Source organism: Symphodus melops, assembly GCF_947650265.1.
Source record: "Symphodus melops genome assembly, chromosome: 14".
Taxonomy (NCBI): domain Eukaryota; kingdom Metazoa; phylum Chordata; class Actinopteri; order Labriformes; family Labridae; genus Symphodus; species Symphodus melops.
In genome coordinates this window covers 24073718-24093907 of record NC_136704.1, presented here as the reverse complement: position 1 = coordinate 24093907, position 20190 = coordinate 24073718, and the positions used below count along the sequence as shown (strand labels likewise).

At 45.6% G+C, this 20190-nt stretch overlaps 3 protein-coding genes across 7 annotated transcripts; 2 read left to right on the top strand and 1 right to left on the bottom strand.

The window, feature by feature from the left end:
- The first annotated feature begins 5 nt into the window (after window positions 1-5).
- Window positions 6-5320, top strand: maf1b (MAF1 homolog, negative regulator of RNA polymerase III b). Its single transcript, XM_079361939.1, has 8 exons — window positions 6-572; window positions 1160-1244; window positions 3098-3229; window positions 3318-3480; window positions 3575-3696; window positions 3781-3900; window positions 3989-4081; window positions 4165-5320. The coding sequence occupies exons 2-8, from the start codon at window positions 1162-1164 to the stop codon at window positions 4187-4189; spliced, it is 738 nt and encodes a 245-aa protein (XP_079218065.1). The 5' UTR covers window positions 6-572; window positions 1160-1161; the 3' UTR covers window positions 4190-5320.
- A 414-nt stretch (window positions 5321-5734) lies between these two features.
- Window positions 5735-11783, bottom strand: arl8 (ADP-ribosylation factor-like 8). The gene is made up of 6 exons (XM_079361992.1): window positions 11417-11783; window positions 9248-9308; window positions 9010-9157; window positions 8140-8223; window positions 7884-8035; window positions 5735-7466 (listed from the first exon to the last, which is right to left on the bottom strand). Exons 1-6 carry the CDS (start codon window positions 11460-11462, stop codon window positions 7418-7420), a joined length of 540 nt encoding a protein of 179 aa, XP_079218118.1. The 5' UTR covers window positions 11463-11783; the 3' UTR covers window positions 5735-7417.
- On the top strand, window positions 10899-19023 carry nsun6 (NOP2/Sun RNA methyltransferase 6). Of its 5 annotated transcripts, none has more exons than XM_079361979.1 (12): window positions 10899-11220; window positions 13105-13188; window positions 13291-13446; window positions 13559-13650; window positions 13990-14096; window positions 14235-14388; window positions 14536-14617; window positions 14761-14880; window positions 14975-15119; window positions 15217-15362; window positions 16561-16686; window positions 16767-19023. In XM_079361979.1, the coding sequence occupies exons 1-12, from the start codon at window positions 11209-11211 to the stop codon at window positions 16944-16946; spliced, it is 1404 nt and encodes a 467-aa protein (XP_079218105.1). In that variant the 5' UTR covers window positions 10899-11208; the 3' UTR covers window positions 16947-19023. The 5 variants fall into 5 exon arrangements, with proteins under 5 accessions (XP_079218105.1, XP_079218102.1, XP_079218103.1 ...); XM_079361976.1 differs by having other exon boundaries at window positions 13553-13650; XM_079361977.1 differs by having other exon boundaries at window positions 10902-11220; window positions 13556-13650.
- Window positions 19024-20190: the final 1167 nt, after the last annotated feature.

Below are 20190 nucleotides of genomic sequence, written 5' to 3'. Positions count from 1 at the left end.
GGCGGGGTTTCTTCACACAGTCGATTCCGTTGTTTTGATGAGAACAGATGTCCCGCTGAAGAAATCGACTATTTTTCACAGGAAAAAAGCTCGAACAGTTCGCTCGTTACGCTGCTGCCACTCGATCGAGTCGCTTTTGGAAGGAGAAAAAAGCGACTTGATTATTTAACACGAAGTCGTTTGTTTAAAATAACCAGGTGGAAAGGGATGCCGCTGCAGACAGACTCCGACGGACGCCAGCAGTCTTTGGATTTAATCTCATCGCATTTGATCGGGAAGAGCAGTTTTTCTATAAATTTAAGAGGCCTCAGTATAACTCATCCTCGACCGAGTACTTGCTGGAGATGCTTACGTCCGAATGCGAATTAAATTAAATTAAAACACAAGGAGCTGCTTGTTTTAGCACGTCGAGCTAGGCGCTAGTTAGCCCACCGTTAGCTGGTTAGCAACAACAAAGCGTCGGGCCGTTATAGTCTTTATCTTCACAGTTTGACTTCTCAGGTTTAAATAAACCGAGTGTGACAAGTCGGGGACTTGATTTTTCTTCCTGCCTGTGGTGAAAGAATCGCTCGGTGAGTGAATTGTGTAATTTTTAGTGAACCAGGAAGACGGTTAGTGAAGTTTAATGGAGCAGGGTGGGGGAGGGGCAGCGTTCAATGGATGACCTATAACTGGAACACTGCACTACTAACACCCTTTATATTTAACATTTAATATAAATGATCAGATCTACACACTGCACTACTAACACCTTTTATATTTAAACATCATCAATGATCACATCTACACGGTTTAAACGACACTTTAACAGCACACAGGTGGTATTTGTTTACCTTTAAAATGTCTAATTTAGTTAAGAATAGGGGAACTGTTTTCTTACTTCCATTTTTCATTTGTTAATCTGTATTATTATTTTTAATAATGTCAATCTGTATTATTAGTTTGACCTATTTTTGATAATGTTAATCTGTATTATTTTAACTAATTTTAATCTGTATTATTATTTTTGATAATGTTAATCTGCATTATTGTTTTTAATTGTAGATTTATACATTATATTACATGGTAGTTAAATAAATGGGGGAGACCTTTAAATTAATAACACACACTGTTATACATGTGTATTAACTTTCTATTGTCTTCTTTTTGTCACACACAGAAATGAAACTGTTGGAAAACTCCAGTTTTGAAGCCATCAGCTCCCGACTGTGCGTTGAAACAGGAGAGTCTCGTATCCTCGGCAGGTGAGAAGGGGGGCGGGGGGGGGGGGGGGGGGGGCTACAGTGACCTTAGTTTATGTTATGAACACCTGAGCAAGAAGAGGAACTTTTATCTGTCTTAGGCTCTTCACCCAAAACACAACGTCCACATGAAAGGTTAAAGAGCGCTGCACATCCTGTCTGATGTTTCACGTGTTAAAGCTGCAGGGAGAAACACATGCGTGAACCTTCTCAGTCTACAGCAGGGACGCTCTGAACCGCTTACCTTCGGGCTGCAGCTCATGGCCAACTTGTCTGGTACATGTTGGTACGACTTAAAAAGGAACACAGTGTCTTTAATATCAGGGAACAAGTTGCAGGCTTGTTTGAGTGCGTGACGTTCCTCTTAACTTCTGCAGGAGTGTTTGTTTGTTTTTTGTTGCATAGATGCATAAACAACACAACATTAGCCAGGTGGGGGGGGGGGGGGGGTGCACACAGGTAAGTTTACTTCAGTAGTGTAGGCGTAGTTGCTCAACAGGAAGTTAAAACAAAAAGATGAGAATGTGAACGGTGTTTGGAAAGTGAGCACTTACAGGAAGTGTTTGACTGAAGGTTCCCTCTCGTCTGATGTGATATCTTCAGAGCGGGGCGGCGTGTGTGTCTGGATCAGAGGTCGATGACACCGCTCGTAAACGGGAGTAGTGGAGCAAATGAGGACGTGCAGCGCTGTACTGAGTTAATAACTTACAGGTCGTGCATGTTTTTGAGGTAGGAATGTGTGTTTGGAGTTATGTAAGGCCTTCAGCTTCTTCAGTGTGGTTACATAAAAACACCCGCTGGGTTGTGTTTGACTTTACGCCTGAGTCAGTGTGGGTGTTTGAAACCGAGCTCCTGTGCTGGTTGTGACCTAAAGTGACGCACGGCGAGGTGTCCTCTCACACCGCTACGCGGCTATTTTGGACACGGTGATACGGTGTTATTAGCACATGCTGTATGTACACGCACAGATAAACACAGGAGGAGCAAATGCTGCAGGAGAGCGGAGCGCCGCCGACGCTGCTGCCGGTGTTTAAGGCAGCTTAGAGGATTAGTGAGCTGCCGGCTGTTTGAGGGGAAATGTTCCCACAGGGCCGCTTTCCCACCAAACAACTTCAGATTTAACATGAAGACAGAAAAAGATGTTGAATATTTTTGTTCTTGAAGCATCTGCACAGTGGGGGGTCAACAGAGAGGAAGTGCTGAGTCGGCTCTTGACGTGCACGCCGGCCCCGAGCTGAGTCGAGCACAGAGCTCGTTGCAGCTTTTTCAAAAATAATCTTCGTGTTTATAATCCGTCCCCGGCTCCGGTGTCACTGTTTTGGCGGCAGGTCAGCTGTGTTGTGGATGGAAAACCGGGGCAGATATTTCCATCGCCGCGTCCACCTCGGCCTATAATTAGGCTGGCAGGGCCGCCGCCGCTCTCAGCAGAGCGCTCAGTTGCACAACCTTTTAGCTCTTGCATAACTCTCAGGGTGGGAGGAGCCATGATAAACACCCGTCTGCTCCGCTCTCGTATCTGTGACTGTGGCGTCTGACCCTGAGACGTGAGGACGTTTTTGGCAGCGACTTGTTCAGGGGGGGCGTGGTCGAGACGTTTTGCAGCTTGTGTTGTTTTCTCTGTTTGTGGCTTCAATAAATCTGCTGAGCGCGACACGCAGCCGAGAGAGACGTGAAGTTTGGTTTCCATCGTTTTTATCTGCTGTGTTTATTTCTATCACATGTGGAAGAAAGTGTGACACTGCTTCACAGGCGTGTGTATTTCTCACACACACACACACACACACACACACACTCTGAAGTGTGTTTGTGTGTTTGAGGACCTCACACCTGCTTCACTGATAAAAAATGTTCTGCAGGATCGAGAGCTACTCCTGCAAGATGGCCGGGGACGACAAACACATGTTCAAGCAGTTCTGCCAGGAGGGGGAGCCGCACGTCCTCGAGGCCCTGTCCCCCCCTCAGTCCACCAGCGCCACCAGCCCTTCACAGTGAGTACTGCAGCCCGCCGAGGAAGAGACGGGGTTTCTGTCCCGACCTTGATTTAACGTCCCTCTCCGTGTGTTTGACTCTGTGCAGGCTGGGGAAGAGCGTGGAGGACGCCGAGAACCCCCTGAGTGACAAGTGCTGCAGGAAGACTCTCTTCTACCTCATCACCACGCTCAACGAGTCCTTCAGACCCGACTACGACTTCAGCGCGGCGCGGGCCCACGAGTTCAGCCGAGAGCCCAGCGTCAACTGGGTGAGCGCGCCGATCCGTGGGCTCGCCTCGAAGACCCGAGCAAGGCGGTCGCCTTCGCCGCGTCGCTCATGTTGTCGACTGTTTCGCTCCGCAGGTGGCCAACGCGGTGAACGGCAGCTTGTTCTCGGCCGTGGGAGAGGAGTTCAACTCGCTCGGGCCGGAGCTGTGGAACGCCATGGACCAGGAGATCAACCTGCAGGGCTGCGACATCTACAGGTAAGCTGTGTGTCCTTTATGAGCCTTACAGAAAAAAACAGCTTACCTTGAGTTAGCCTGACCCGCTTTGATATCCGCTGTCAGCTACAACCCCGATCTGGACTCGGACCCTTTCGGTGAAGAGGGGAGCCTCTGGTCCTTCAACTACTTCTTCTACAACAAGAAACTCAAGAGGATCGTGTTCTTCACGTGTCGCTCCGTCAGGTCAGAGCGCTAACATTTGATGATTTACAAAAGTCAGAAAACAATGAATGCATCCTGCTGACCCGGTTTAACCCTTTCACACCTGCAGCGTCCTGAGTGGCTACGGCCGAGATTGTCTGGACAACGAGCTGGACATGGAGCTGGACAGCGAGGAGGAAATGGACGGCTTCACTGAGGACAGGTGATCACCGAGTACATCTTTAAAGTCATGGTCGGTGCGTCGGGACGTTTAATGACGCTGTTTTATTTTGGTTCCTCTCCCAGGTTCCCCAGAGCTTTGTGCGTGTGAGTCTCCACGATGGACTCGCGTCAGCCGGAGGACATCGAGGCGGCTGTCTCTTCACCTTTCTCACCTCATTTACCCTCTGCTTCTTTTTCTTTCCTTGTGACATGTTGCTGCCTCATCCAAAGCCATTTTCACTCATCGTTCATCCGGTGCATGTTTGAAGGCGTCTCCTCTGCTGGCAGTGAACTGAGCCGCGAGTCGGTGGACATTTTAAGACTCGGCGGTAACATTTAAGCTCCTTTTTGCTCTCCTGTGTGATTTTTAGTTTGAACCCTGAACTCAAAGCCCGAACAAGCACAGATGAACTCAAACACACGGGCTTCTCTACATCCGCCACATTTCCAAAGAGACCCCTTCATGGACGCTTGAGAAGAAGAAGGTCTTATTGTGGACGAGCGGGAACCAAACAAAAAAAAGACTGTGAGTGGAGTTTGTGTCACGTGATGTCAAACCAGGAGGAGTCGGGATAACACCAGCATAAACACAAACTCACACAGACTGAGATGAGACGCTGAGCTGGAGGACGACCGACTCGCTGAACACGGAGAACTCGTCTGTCGCTCGTCGTCCACTAACTTCTGTGTCGTGCGTGACATTGGCGTTACTGTGAGGTTTTTTTTTTTTAGCACTGAGTTTGAAATGGTAAACGCTGCATTTTTAACTGAAACTCCTATAATCGAATCTTATTACTGCAAGAGGAGCTCGTCTTGTTCTTTAGACAGTAGGGCGTTGCCATGGAGACGGTCGTTGGTACCCCGGGGGTTGCAGCTTAGGAAAACATATCAGCTCTCACCTGTCGTCCAGCTCCATGAGTAGATTTTTATACCGTGTCTGAAGAGTTTTCCCTTTGTCCTTTTCTAAATGTCCAGATTTGCCAGTGATTTTTTTTTCTTTGCTGAATATTCCCGTGCAGAGGCGTCATCACAGTGAATGTATAGTCCAACTTAGAGAGGAAAAAAAAAAACCCCCAATCCAATGAAATGCTACGTTTGACATTATTTTGTAGACAAAACGAGAAGCTCCTGTTTTTATGTTCCTTAAAGTTTCTAAAGAGTTTTGTGACTTTTCTTGGCTGTTCTGTGCTTTACGATCCGGCCGATATATCGCAGCTGTTAATAAACAGTTTGAATCAGACCCGGCCTGCTTCTTCTCACAGACACACTCGAGGAAGAGCAGGCACATTTATTTTATTAAAGTCATAATGCATGAACTTTAGAAGGGGAAAGTGTTGCATGATACCTACACGGAGGAGGAGAGGGAGGACGGGACAGGAGCAGGCTGCTGGAGTTCATGGAGACGATTAGAGGACAGCTCAGAGTGAACGTCTTCAGTGTGACTGTGCAGGCAGAGAACGAGCCGTGGCGTGAATCCGTCCCGTCTGCTCCATATCAGATACGTAAACAAAGCCAGGATCAGATCAGTGATATTAGATCTGTCCCAGCTCTACTTCAGACTCCAGGACAAGACGAGACAAGACTCTCAAACAGGGAAGTTTCTTCATGCTTTAAAGAGCGTGTGTTCTACAAAACAAAACAAAGGGAGACAAGCTCAAAATTGAAAACCAACTTTTATTGAAAACGAGTGAGATCCAGTCGACGCTCCGACTGGTCGCCATGTTTGTCAGATCAAGGTAAAACTGTAAACCTTAACGCTGCAGGGTCACAACCCTGGAAGTGTAAAAATACTTTACTCCACCTTATTCCAGAGACCCAGAGGCACACTCCCCGACCACCATGGGACGCCATTTTTTAACCAATGAAACTCATGCACCACCTCTCTTTTTTTTGGCCACTGATTGGAGCTTGAAAATGGTCAGCATGGTTTCGAAGTGACACGTGCATAGATCTGTTGACAAGGGATCGTTCCAACGCGGGACAGCGACGGGCACGCCGCCAGCCTGTCGTCCAATCACTGGGGACAGCACAGGAAGTAAGGCGGAGGGTCGAGGGTTTGAGGAAACGTTCCCGTCGTCTTAATGCTACGGGAACATCGAGTTCAAGTTACACCTTCCTGCACGCAGCTGTTCTGATCCCTTTTGTAAAATGATCCAGGACAAAAGGATTAACCAATGAAATGTTTCAAACAGTGGATCACTCTCTCTCTAACACACACACACACACACACTCTCACACACACTGATCGGTGAGTACACCATGATCCCTGCTTTACATAAAAGCACAAATAAAACAGAAGCCGTGTTTCCATTTAAAATACTGTTATTCAAACGTTACCTGCATCATTTAATACTAACTTAGAGGAGAGCTGGATCGTACGGAAGCCCGGAGCAGACATGCATGTACGCCTTCTGACATCTGGGCTCATTAATGTTATCTCGGGATCGAATTCTCCGATAACCCATTAACTGAGGTCATGTTCTTGAGGTTTCATTTTTTTGTTCCTGCACCCCATCCGTCACGAGCGTTCATTTAAACTAAACGCTTTAAAGCTGGACCGCCGGTCTGCAGGAGTGCAAACCGACAGGACGTAACAGCTGCAGAAACTCACCGACGTGGACCTTTATGAAGACTTCTATTTCTATCACAATGCATGAAGGCACGTCTGCATAGGGCATCGGTGTGTCCGTCTTTAGTTTAGTCAGTTGCCATGCCAACACTTGGGTCGGCTCATTACACGCTGGTCCAGGCTCGAGGTTCATGTGTGAAACCCTTAAAATGTGAGAACATCAACGTAGCTTATGAAACTGAATTCATGAGTAACAGAAATCAAGAGCTGTGCTACCAAAAAAAAAAAACCATGAGAACATTGTTCAAAAAGAAAAGCCAACACTGCCTCGTGCTACCTCACTCAAACTGCTTTGACAATACTGCCTGTAATCCCTTTGCCCTGTTTGGACCTGAACACACACACAGAACAACAAAGGTATTAGAGCTGCACAGTGTTTCTCAAAGCTGGGCACCAACATGGTGTTTATGGCAACCTCGTGATATGATATGTTGTGTGTAACATGATATGTAGTGTAACTAAGTGGTGTCCACTCGGACGTGTGTCCTCCTCCTTTAAAAACAACGAGTCCCTCCACAGGTCCGTTCACTCGCAGCACCGCAGGAACAATGAGCCCCTTCCTGCGTGGTCTGCAGGGGTCCGAGAAGTCCATTAAAATTCATCATCATTAAAAAAATAAAAAATAACTTCAACCTGTAAAAAGGAGATGCTTTAGTGCCACCCGGTGGGTGGTGCAGGTAGTCAGGCCGTTCACGGCGGAGGGAGGGGCTATCTGAGTCCGGCCCTCGAGGTCATCCACTCCAGGCCTTGGCACAAACTGAAACAACAACAACAAGACAACAACGTTTAGATGCTCCGCTGACGTTTGTGATAATACAGAAAAACATGGCCGACTCATCCTCGGCTACAGGAAACACTTAAAAACACACGAGGGACGTCCTGATGAAGGTTAATGAGGCTGACTTCCTGTTGGTGCCGAGAAAACATCTAAGGCTACTCAGGACAAACAGCGCCACCCGGTGGTTTTACTGAAGCTACAGCAGAAAAGGACTGATGCACCTTCGACGTGAGCTGGACTTGTTCAGCTTCTGATAGATAATCACAGCTTCATGTGAGCCGATTTAAATGAAGCACGTTTTCTTTGCTGATCTGAATGAACTGTACTTATACAAGTCTTTCACTAAACTAGTGAGCAGGCTCCTTTACAAGCTGCTCTCCTCATGAGTCCACTCACCCCTCTCCTGTGAGTGCACAGCAGGACTGGATGTGCCACGGGTGGTCTTTGATGGAGCTCAGGGTGAGGTATTTGGAGATCTCGGCTGCAGACATGCAGTCCTTCATATCCTGCTTGTTGGCGAATATCAACACAGCTGCTTTCCGCAGGTCCTGAGAGGGAAACACATGGAGACAATGAAGCCGGGACACCCTCGCTAACAATGACGCGTGCTGCAGAGGGCCGACCCGGGTGAAAAACAACACATCTGGTTTACCTCGTGAGCCAGCATCCTGTAGAGCTCCTCTTTAGAGACGACCAGCCGCTCTCTGTCCGTGCTGTCCACCACCAGGATGATAAACTGCAGCAGAGGAGGCAGAAAGCACGCTCGCTGAGTGACCCCGCTTTTCAAAAACCATTTACAGCAATGACACACAGCTCAGCGGGGGAGGGGGGGGGCTCTATGCTAATAACTGTTCTGTGAAGGAAGGAGAGTGACCCCGCGTGACAAAGGACCAAAGGAACGCTGAGATTGGAGCGATGTGAGAGACGCCATTGAAAGTCGACGACCCTGCAGCGCGCGTTATCCGGCGTGACCCCGAACACAGCCCACACAGCCAAACTTCAACCAGAGGGGAGTCACTATAGTAACTGTTACTATGACAACCGTAGGGCCTTCTCGTAACTCCGACCTCCCTGCATACGTCAACTCCCCTCTGTACGATATGCGAGTGAGCCGACGTTTGAACAGAGCAGGTAGAGCGTGTGCTGCTCTTTGACGACTTCATGCTCTCTGTAATGATGAAGGAACACTCGACGAATAGACTTCTGATCATCTGATTGTTGCAGCTCCATGACACGGATAAAAGAACCACCAGAATACGGAGAAAACAATCTGACACAGACGATTCTGTATGCAAAGAAAAGAGTGATATATATGTAGATAGTCTGGCAGATGTTACTGTTCGTGCCCCGTGCCCCCCCCCCCCCCCCCCCCCCACCGGCTGACCCCCTTTGTGAGGAGGCTGACCTCTGGCTGAGGAAGGCCCCGCTGCCTCCTGTGCTCTCTGAACAATCGGAGCAGCTGCTGGAGGAGAGACCCGGCTGGCTGCTGGACCCCCCCCCCCTCCTCGGAGCACGCTCTCACCTCAGTGTTGGAGTAATAGGTGTTCCAGGAGGACCTGAGGGACTCCTGTCCTCCGATGTCCCACATCAGGAAGTGGGTGTTCTTCACCACTATTTCTTCTACGTTGCTGCCGATGGTGGGCGATGTGTGGACCACCTCATTCATCAGACTTTAAGAGGAAAAAACCCACAGAATCACAAAGTCTGTTTTTAAGAATCACATGAAGCAAAAAAACATAAATATGAAAAATAAAACTTACAATTGGTAGAGGATAGTGGTTTTCCCTGCGTTGTCCAGTCCAACAATGATCACCTTGTGCTCTGAAAAAAAAAAAAAGTGATCATGTATCATGAGTGGTTGGTGACAAACTGGCCTTCACTCGCAGGAAAGACGTGGACGTGAACCAGTGACGCCCGTGGTGTCTCCTTTTGTCTTAACTTAAGTTGCACTTGAACGCACCGCAAAGATGACAGCCAACCACCGCGTATGACTTGCTCGTGTGTGAGAGGAAATGATCACACTAAACGTGTGACAGCATGGAGACGACATCGACAGATTCAAGGGGCTTTGAGTTTAATGAAACCTCCAATCAGCCAATCAGAGAGATCCCTCTCACCAGCCGACGCCGATTCAACATCGAAGAGGCTGAAATAAAGCTCCTCGGTGTGTCTGCAACTCAGAATCTTCAGTTTCCCTCCTTTCCACTCACAAAGAGCAGTCAGCAGAGTCTGCAGCACGGAAGGCTTCGACGCCTGTCAGCCAGGCGAGGCGGCGGTTAGGACTAGAAGCAGACTCTGAGTTGACACCGACGTGCCAAAACGTCCCACTCCAGTGGTCTGACTTCTCCACCCTCCTGAGGCCTCTGGCTGCAGAGGAGGAAGGAAGTCTGGTCAGAAAGGGCTCGGAGATCTGACGCTCTACGTGCACTACAGCGGGCTTTTTTAGAGGACACTGGGTGTCTATGACTTCCTGAAAGAGAAGCCGGGAGGTCGCCGGGTAAAACTAACACATGGTGGCCTTGACTCTCTCCAAGATTGAATTTAGAACGCTGTAAAAAAACAACAACACATTTTTCTTCCAGCCTACGACTTTCAGGTAACCACTGCAACTGAAGTGTTCTTTGACATAGAGAAGACCTCACAGTGAAGGCTTCATTACGTGTAGCTACATGTCTTCAAGCAGATTAAACGGTAATAAAAGAAAGATCAAGTTAAAGTGCAGTTGACACAAACGGCCATGTGACGGATTCTGCTCCGCTCCAGAGAAGATTATTATGACACTGTGGAGACCGCGGCGGCTAATTAGATTCTACTCAGGCTGCAAACAATTCAACAGAGTGCTTGCTTGTAATCTCGTGAAAGTGAATGAAATGTGACACTATAAAAACAGTCCAATGCAGGAATGGGAATTTAAAGCCCAAGTAACCAACAGCTAACACTGATACCAGGACACACAGACATGCACTCACCAGAATTAGGATGAGACACATTCATATTTACAATTACAAAGGGTCAGGATATCTGCCCTGTCCACAGATGTCTGCATGCAGCGTGGCATGAACCAGTGATTTTATAAAGTTTTTCTGTCGTGTCATCTCAGTCTAATGCATCCATCTGCTCACACACAAGAGTTTTTTTCACTGGACAAAAAGAAGTCCTGTGGTGGACAAACTCTGATCTGCTGTCAAATGAGCAAACATTGGCACATAGTGGGAGGCTTGCACAGAACAGGAGCAGTGAAAAAAACGTGTGTCTGCACCTGGAAACTGTTATTTGAAACATTAGTATGGACTCTAGTTCTCACCATCTCTGCACCACATTGTTCAAAGATGAGTAAAAAAAAACACAAATAAAAACATTTCCCTCTTTCTTTCATCAGTGAAGTAATCAAATAGACAGCCTCAAAACTCCGGAGACATATGTAGGTAAGATTTACCAATTAAAAGCACCAAAAATTCATATATAAATTTAACAACTTCCAGAAATGTATTGGATGAAAATTGCAAATACATGACGATATGTACACTTTTGTGAATTTTTAATGCACATTTTTAAAAGCACGAAACATGTGTGTGTGCATCACAAAACATAATACTAATCATAATAGTAATACAAGTGTGTGGGTTAGGAGGGACATGTTAAATGACCCGCTGCCTCTGTGTGTTGTTTTTTTCTGGGTGGTCATATTTACATGTAAACAGCTCCCTGCTAAAGTTATATAATGATAGGAGAGGTGAGTACGCTTCTACAGGCTTACTGAGACTTAAAGTTAATTATACTGATCTACAGATTAACTCGATTGGATGATAAGTAACAGACACGCTGTAGTAGTTTATATTGTTGTTTTACAAGTCAAACAAAGAGTTGAGCAGCCACAGATGGGCGCTGACTTGAAGCTAACGGGCTAGCTGCTAGCGGGAGGTGGTTACCTTGGTTACAGAAGAAGCTCCACAGTTTGGCGAAAATGAGCCCCATCGTCTTGACGTTGATAACAATAAAACCGTCCGTCCCTCCGTCGTCGGTAGAGTCCACAAACACCGTTCAATCCGTGACTGGTTGCGGCTAGCTAACATTAGCCGGATGATCTCTCGTCCGCAAAACACCTCACCGACTCCATGCGCTCCGGTGAACCGTGAAAATAAAACGCAGCTATCGCGATGACACGATCCCGTGAAGCAGCAAAGATGTCGAGGTCATTAAAGCTTTCAGAAAAACAGCGACAAACACAAGCCGAGATGTGTAGCTGCTCCTTCTTCTTTTCTGCTGCTGCGGCTCGTTGTGGTGTAGTGAAGAAAAAAGCAACCCCAGATATTCGGTTATCTTCCGGTTACGTGGTGACGTCACGACGAAGGAGGCGGAGGCGTGTGAAAAGTCGTAAACAAGAATAAATGGTTATAATTTAAATTAAATAGTTTACATTTTTGTGTGCTTCTGATAATTTCTAATGTGATTTTTTTTATCTTACAATTAATTTTCCTTTTGCAATTTACGTTTACTATGAAGCTTTTGTTCGTTCACAACACGTAACTTTTTTTCTTTTAACAAATGGGACTTTAAACTGGACAGTACGATACACCCGGGAGTCCCCTAAAACAAAACAAAACAATATAATAATTTTGTACGCACACGGTAATGATTATAATGTGTTTTGAATTTGTTTTTAAAAAATTAGTTGAAAAAAACGCATGCATTTGTCACGTGACGAAGCTAGAGTGACGTATACGGAAGTATGAGCCGCGGCATGCACAGACATTGAACGTGAGTATCCCAAACTGAATTTAAAAAGACTTTAAATCTCAGTCGTGACAAGACTGGACAATGACAGCTTGTTAGTTATGATTGTTGTGTTGAAGAAGACTCTCTGAGATCATTCAGAAATAAATAGTATCTGCATGTTGAAGGTTTGTATCACAAATGGATTCAGTTTTTCAGATATGTAATTTGTTTAATTCAAATAGTGACAAACTGCTGATTTATGCGATAATCAGATACTTCCTTCAAACACAATATTTCAGAATGTATTTTTTGTTCTGCTTTTGTTTGTTCTTTTATCTGTTGAATAAAAACACATTGTAATAAACTGCAGGCATGTGACTTTTATTAATTTATTTCCTGCAGTCTATGAAATGATCCTGCCTTTATTTAGGAAAGTAAATATGTATATGAGAGGGGCCTTTTATCATTTTGAAACAGAAAGAACAATGACCTGGATATCAATAAACCAAAGTAAATAAATTACTAATTTGATCTCGCTTTTAGAGACAGCATACAAACCTGCATACGAGCATTATTTAGTCTTTTCTTGCACAGATGTTTTTGATCTTTTTTTGGGTGTGTCAACTGATTTTTCTCCTTATTTTTAATCCACTAAATAATCGCCAATAAATGCACCAAGACCTTTGAAAGAGAGTTGAAACGTGCAGTGACATCCGGCTAGTATAATAACATAACACTAACATTAACACGTGAAAACGGGTCCATTTAACCTTTTTTTATAATCCGCCTTGGACACAACCCATATGAGCCGCTTCTGGACTGATAACACATCTTACTGCTGTTCATCAGTCAGGATTTACTTGGTGTTCTGTTCTTGACTTTTTTATCTTTCTTTGCACAGACTGAAGAAATGTCAATTTTTCCGAGAATTTCTCTGAAGCCTGAAGTGACTGATTATCTGAAGAATGTCTTCTTAAACAAGGAGGTACTGGATCGATCCAGGAAGTGACCACTCACTCACTCTTTCTCTCTGTCTCATGATCTCCTGTTTTCATGTGTCTAATCTTCTTGTTTGTGTTGCATTCAGGTTTTGGCTTCAGTCGGCCTTCGGGAGGCGGAGTGTCGTTTCCAAGGCCTGCTCGCCTGCCTGTCTCACCCTCCTTTGTACACGTGTGTTCGGGTCAGCACTCATGTAGCTCCCCTGGACGAGATCAGACACAAACTGGAAGGAGAGCTGAGAAAGGTGCATTGTCTCCTCAGGTGTTAAATCTTTAGTTGACAGTGATGTGTTTGGTCGGACGGGTCCTCATCACTCAGTGTTGTTGTTGTTGTTGTTGTTGTTGAAGCAGCAGCAGATGTGCAGCTCGTCAGCAGAGGAGGTCTCTGTTCAGATTGTTCCTCATCCGCGTATTCCAGATGTGCTGCTCCTTCCTGTCGATGGCCCGAGGTATGTGAGGAATGCTGGAGCCGTGTCAGTCCAATCTGAATCTGCTCCTCAGAGTAGTGTCGTAGTGAAGACCGCATTAACCCGAGACCAGAGGGCTCCGAGACCGAGTCAAGACCCAGACATTTAGGGATTCAGACTGAGACAAGACCAAGACAATCATACTGGCTCCTGTTTCCTTTTGTTGGTGCTTTAAGAGAGATACATGTTTTTATTTTTGCTTTAAAAATGTTCATCAAACAGAAATGCGAGCTCGACGCACGTGCTGACAAACAGAGAAGCTTAAAGAGGTCCCACTTTGCCAGAACATGCTTCAGGCCTTCTGTCTGCTTTTATCCTCAGACCTGTGAAGACGCTCAGCGCGGAGCTGCTGGTCGGCGCTCAGTGTGGCAGCGCCGTGCTGAGAGGCGCTCATGTTTTCACTCCGGGGATCCTCGCCAGCCCAAAATGTAAGACTCAACAGCAAACCTGATCTCAGTCAGACAACTCGCGTTCGCATCTTAAACAGACATTACATTAGCTAGCTCACAGACATCAACACTGGCTTTGTTAGTTTTTGATTGGACAGCTGATTGGTTTGTTCTCAGACATGAAGGCCGGAGATGTGGTGTCCGTCTACTCTGACGTGGAGGGGAAGTGCACTCGAGGAGCCACCAGCTTCCAGGGAGAGAAAGTGTTTGTGGGAAATGGAGTCGCTCAAAAGGATCGCTCGAGCATCTTCTGCACAGACGAACCCGTCAAGTGCGTTACGGCTTCAGAGCTTTTGATACGAAGCTGGTTCTTATTCAGAGCTGTTTCCACCACACACCAGTCTCCATCAGTGTGTGTGTTTGTGGGCAAAATACAAAACATAGAATAACTGGGGTTTTTTTTTTTTTTTTTTTTTAGAGGAATAGGTGTTGAGATGGTTGAACCACTTTACCAGAGTCCTTCCTTTGACAACGTGCTCCCCGGCCTGGTGTTCCTACAGGTATACATATATACAAGTGTCCTCTTCATGTCTTTTAACATGAGAATAATGGATTAGGTTATGTACGATAAGTCCTGCAGAAAAGAAGAATTTACTCCTATTTAAGTTGACATTGAAAACTGAAGTGACTTGATGCCGTGCAGAACCTTCCCTCTGTCGTTGTGGGACACGTGCTCGATCCTCGTCCCGGAGAACGGATCTTGGATATGTGTGCTGCACCTGGAGGGAAGACCTGCCACATCGCTGCTCTCATGGGAGATCAGGTACGGGCGGTAGCTCGGTGGTAGCTCACCTGAACAGAGCTAGCAGACAGAAGCTTTTAAGAAATGTACTTCTGTCTCTTTCGTTGTCACGCAGGGCGAGGTTGTTGCCTTGGAAAGGATCCGAAACAAGATGGACAGAATTCATCAAAACGCCAAAACGTTACATCTGCGTTCGATCAGAGCGTTTTGCTTCGACAGCACGAAAGCTGTAAGCAGTGACGCAGCTCCGGAAGCTGAAGGTAAACTCACAACGCCTGATTTTAAAACATTTCTCGATGAATAACTACGGGACTTTGCATGTATACACATCCTTTTCTTTTTTTTGTTTGGATGAAGGACCTCCATTCCCTCCTGAGAGTTTTGACCGGGTTTTGCTGGATGCTCCCTGTAGCGGCCTCGGACAGAGACCCAACATGGCCTGCAGCTGGAGCCTGAAAGAGATCTGCTCCTACCAGCCTCTGCAGCGCAAGTTATTCCACGCTGTACGTTTCAACACACACACACACATCTTCACAGGACATTCATTTGACTCCTTGAAGACCTGAGTAAATTGACGCATGAAGACCTGAGTAAATATTCTGATGTGACTCTGGATGGCACAGCTGTATAAGAGCGCTCTAATGCTGCCCTCTAGTGGTGAAAGATAGATAGATAGATCTATCTATCTATCTATCTATCTATCTATCTATCTATCTTTCACCACTAGAGGGCAGCATTAGAGCGCTCTTATACAGCTGTGCCATCCAGAGTCACATCAGAATATTTACTCAGGTCTTCATGCGTCCTCTTATCCCTGATAAAGCTGATAGTTTGGAAACAAATGCTCGTCTTGGTTTAAAATCACTGTTATTGGTAGGTTGTTTTTTTAAATTTTTTTTGGGGGGGGGGGGGGTCATTTTAAAACATGTACGTAGTTTCAGTGAAATCATCCATTAGTTTCTGAAGAGGTGGTTTGAAGCCTCACTAAGGTGCTTATACAGTATATGTGCCATCTCCACTGCTATGTTTTCACCAGCTCAGAAATAACCTGAAGTGACCAAATTATTTTTTTTAGTAACAGGCTGTAAACATGTTTACTTCTGAGCCTTTTAATGTAAAAAACAAACAAGAAATCCTTGGTTTTTGTAGCCAGCCTCAAGTGGACACTTGAGGTATTGCAGCTGTTTTCAGCTTCACTTTTCAACCCTGCAGGTTGGCGCTTATGAAGCTGTCATAAGTATATTTTTTTAAGCATCAGAGAAGCAGCTCTAAAGAGAAGAACGTTTTATTTTATTTTCAAACAAATAGGATAAATGTGTTTTAGTGTGGATATTTTAATTTGCTTTGACTCTGAGATGAATTAAAGAAGTGAGATTAAGGTGCAAGACAGAGTATATTTTACGTTTGAGTGACGCAGGGTGGTTCTTCAGTGCTTGAATACATTCAACACCTGCTGACAGAAAATGATGTTTGCCAACAATTTCTTTGTTTGACTTTTTTTCAGCTGTTACAGAACAACAAAGTAACAAACTCTCTCCAAGGTTTCTCCAGAACATGGAGGTCGCTTCCTGTGCAGAGTGAATAAACAGGGTGGTGATTGAGTCTATACGGCCCACTGCACTGTGCAGATGTTCTTTGGTATTACAGACTGTGTGCAAACCTGTCTGACAGTCTTTATGGATTTGCTGTCTGTGATTGCAGGCAGTGCAGCTGTTGAAGAGAGGTGGGGTTCTGGTGTACAGCACCTGCACGGTGACTCTAGCTGAGAATGAGGAGCAGGTAGCCTGGGCCCTCCACACCTTTCCCTGTCTGACTCTGCAGCCGCAGGTACTAAAACTTCAGCCACACGGATGGAGAGCTCTCGCAGTAAACCTCACCAAATCCCACTGTCCTTCTGTCTCTCTCAGGAGCCTCACCTCGGTGCAGAGGGCATGCTGGGAGCCGGCCTGTCGCCTGAGCAGCTGCGCCTCCTCCAGAGGTTCAGTCCTGAGCTGAGCTGGAATCAGACAGAGACAGCACCTCCTCCTTCCTGCAGAGCTGACAGAGACACCATCGGCTTCTTTATTGCAAAGTTCCTGAAGAACTGACCTGCGGGCATGTTTTTGTCTCACAGCCTCGCACGGGACCTCAGACGGGAACAATGGTGTTTATATATTACACCAGTGTGTGTGCTTTGACGGGGCAGTGTTGACAAAGACGCTCACTGTTTACAGCATCTGCCTCTTAACAGCTGCTCTCTGGATCTGCAGGCCATATAGGGATAAGCTTTATAAACACCCGGGGCTTGAGAGAGGGGAAAGAGAGAGGGGGGGGGGGGAGGGGGGGGGGGCACGTGGGGATGGAGACTGAATGAGTATTGGCAAATGCAGCAGTGCTAGCGTTGCCATAACAACAGTGACGACACAGCTGCCATGGTGACAGCAGATTGGCTGGATCTCAGCGCTCGGATCAGGAAGTAGCATGCAGAAAGAGGTCATGAGAGGTATTAACAATTTAGTGTCTTTTAGTAGTGGTGGAGACAACTGGGAGCTCTAATTAGCGCCGGCGCTGCGTGGAAGGGAGAAAATGTGCCGTGTGTAGTCGAGTGCCTGCAGGGAAAATACATCCACATTTTCTCTGCAAAAGTCAATTTAAAAATATTTTATTCCTCCTTATTCCTCTGTGTATGTACATTATCCTAACACAGGGAGCAAAGCGGTGGTGCAAAGTTACACTGCTCATCACTAATTAATTCAGTGCAAATTAAAATCCAATATGAATGCAGAGAATAAAACATTTGATATCCGTTTGTATTCGTGACCACAAACATCTGGCTGCTTCTCGTGCTGTGTGCAGTGTTTTGAGGACCTTCACAATGACCGCTCCGCTTATCCCCTCTTCCTGGGAAACATCATTATACCATTGTCAGTCTATCCACACATCTGCCTGAAAAAAAGCCAGCTGACTGCATCTGTTCATTTGACTTTACGTAAGGGGAGACTTGATAGCGATTAAAATGGCTGCTGCTCCGTGCACCGCAGGATGTTCTCTTTTAAACATCCAAAATTGGGATCAAATGAGCTGCATCTCTGGGGGTGCTTGTTTGTGTATTTTTAGAGGCGTGTGTGTGTGTGAGTGTGTGAGGAGAGGCTTCTTCCTATTTTAGATGCATCCCCTCAGTATTGTCACTCATGTCGATGTTGTCATGACAACTAAGGAGGCAGACCGGTGAGTCTACCTCAATTTTTCAGTGGAGTTGACTATTTATAGACGCCACTTCCCTCCTTTGGCTGGGACTTCTGACAGAGCAAACATCAAATCTGTCTCCCCACCCTGCGACGAGTGCTTTGTTGCCGCCAACTTTATTCTTCATATTTATGCATTTTGCACGTACACATGTACACTGATAAAAAAATCTGTTATGCTACCAACGTAGCATAGGAATTGAGAAGTTCTTACAATTACAATTGTCAGGCAAGAAAACCAACAAAGAATTTAAAAGGACAGGGTTGGTGGTTTTGTAAACAGAGGGGCTCAGTTCAGATTTTAAATATCATAAATACAACATTATTGATCACATAGAGCAGGCGCTGAAGGCTCTTACATGATCCAACACTTTGACCTTGTGTGAAATGGGGCTTAATCAAGTGAATGAGGAAATGCCACGGGACAGAACACACAACCAACTTAAGTCGCATTTACACCCAAAGTAACCGGGAACTTCTTTTCAAGGACCGAGCCGATTGGTTGCTTTTTCACTGCAGTCTGAATAGCTGCAAAGAGAAGGCACTGTGTCCACCTAGTGTTTTTTTTCCCAAGAGCGAGTGCATGGCCGCTGAGTTAAAAGCGCTGCACATCCGTCGTGTCTCTATGACGACAGTATGTCGAGAACGGCCGCTGCATGACGGACCCTGCTCCGTTTTTTATACTCTCTGGTGGCGGTTTTTCTAGGATAGTTTTTTTTTTACCCGATCAGACACGGAGCAAAGAGGATGTGGGTACAAAACACGATCCGTAGGAGGCAGACATATGGGGGAATATCGTATGTTTTGAAAAGAGCACCGATGACGTTACCAGCGCCTTTCTGAAAAGTTGAAAGATTATCAAAGTGGCCACACACGACAGAAAGAGCGCCACCTGCTGCAAGAAACGTGCGCTCCTGAGAGAAAACGATTGAAAAAAGTCGCTGGCGCTCAGAAAAAAGAACGCTATGTGGACACAAGGCCAAAGAAGTCCTCCAAAAACAACTAGACAGAGTGATGTGAACTATACAACCATGATGACATCTCCAAAGTCCAAACTACCTCTTCAACTTTCTATCCCCAGTTTCCACATTACAATGTTAAAGAAATCAAATGCTGCATGTGCAGATTCAATCAGAAATGTCTCCACAAGTTCCTCTTCATTGCGAAACATTTGGGGGGTGTAAAATAAGTCCCCATGAATTTAAGTTGGACCCTGGAGCGTGAATGTACAGAGCTCCCTCAAAAGATCCCGCGGTGGAAACGCAGCGTTTTTCAGGTGTAATTTTAACATTTCAAGTTGGTTCTGAGGAACGTACCAGAGGTTTCCTGAAGTAAACATTCTTTTAAGTATAAGCTGGAAGAAAAGTGTGAATTAACAACAATCATTAAAAAAGTGGTCAGACTCAATAAAAGACAAACCTGGATGGAGGTTTTTTTGTTTTTGTTTTTTTTTCTGAAACGGCTACAATAAGTTTCAATGTATTATATAGCTTTCATTTGAAACCCAGGTGATTCACTAAGTGCAGAATAAAGTGAGTATCAATGTTATAAAATGTTTCTGGGCCTTTAAAAAGACGACAGGAAACCATTTTGGAAGTGAATTGTCTTGTAGAGACTAAGGTGCATCTCAAAGGAAGCTTAAATATGGTGAAACCAAATGGCGACCATGGATACAGAATAAAAAAATGGGGGAAAAAAAGTTTAAATTTAGTCAGCTTGGTTGGTCTAAAACTTTGGAGCGTACGCTTGCTAGCTTTGCTGATCTGGCAAAATTGATACCGCCGCATGTGATTTAAGCGTAAGCAGCTGGTTAGATTTAGAACGCTGAACTTCAAAATTTCTGTCAAACTACAGATCAATTTAGAATTGATGCACTGACAACGTAGTTAGAAAGTCTTCGGCTAATTGGTGAGCTTTCTAATTGCTGGTAAGTGGATTTGTTTGACCTTTCAAGTTGTTACACAACCTGTTTCCCGCTTAAGCCACCGTTAGCTTACATGCTAACGTTAGCTGCTGCTAGCTGTAGCTTATATCGACCTTAAAAAACACAAGTGGGCTTATCTTCTCGGCTCGGATGCCAGTTTATAAAGTTCACCAAATAGAAGCA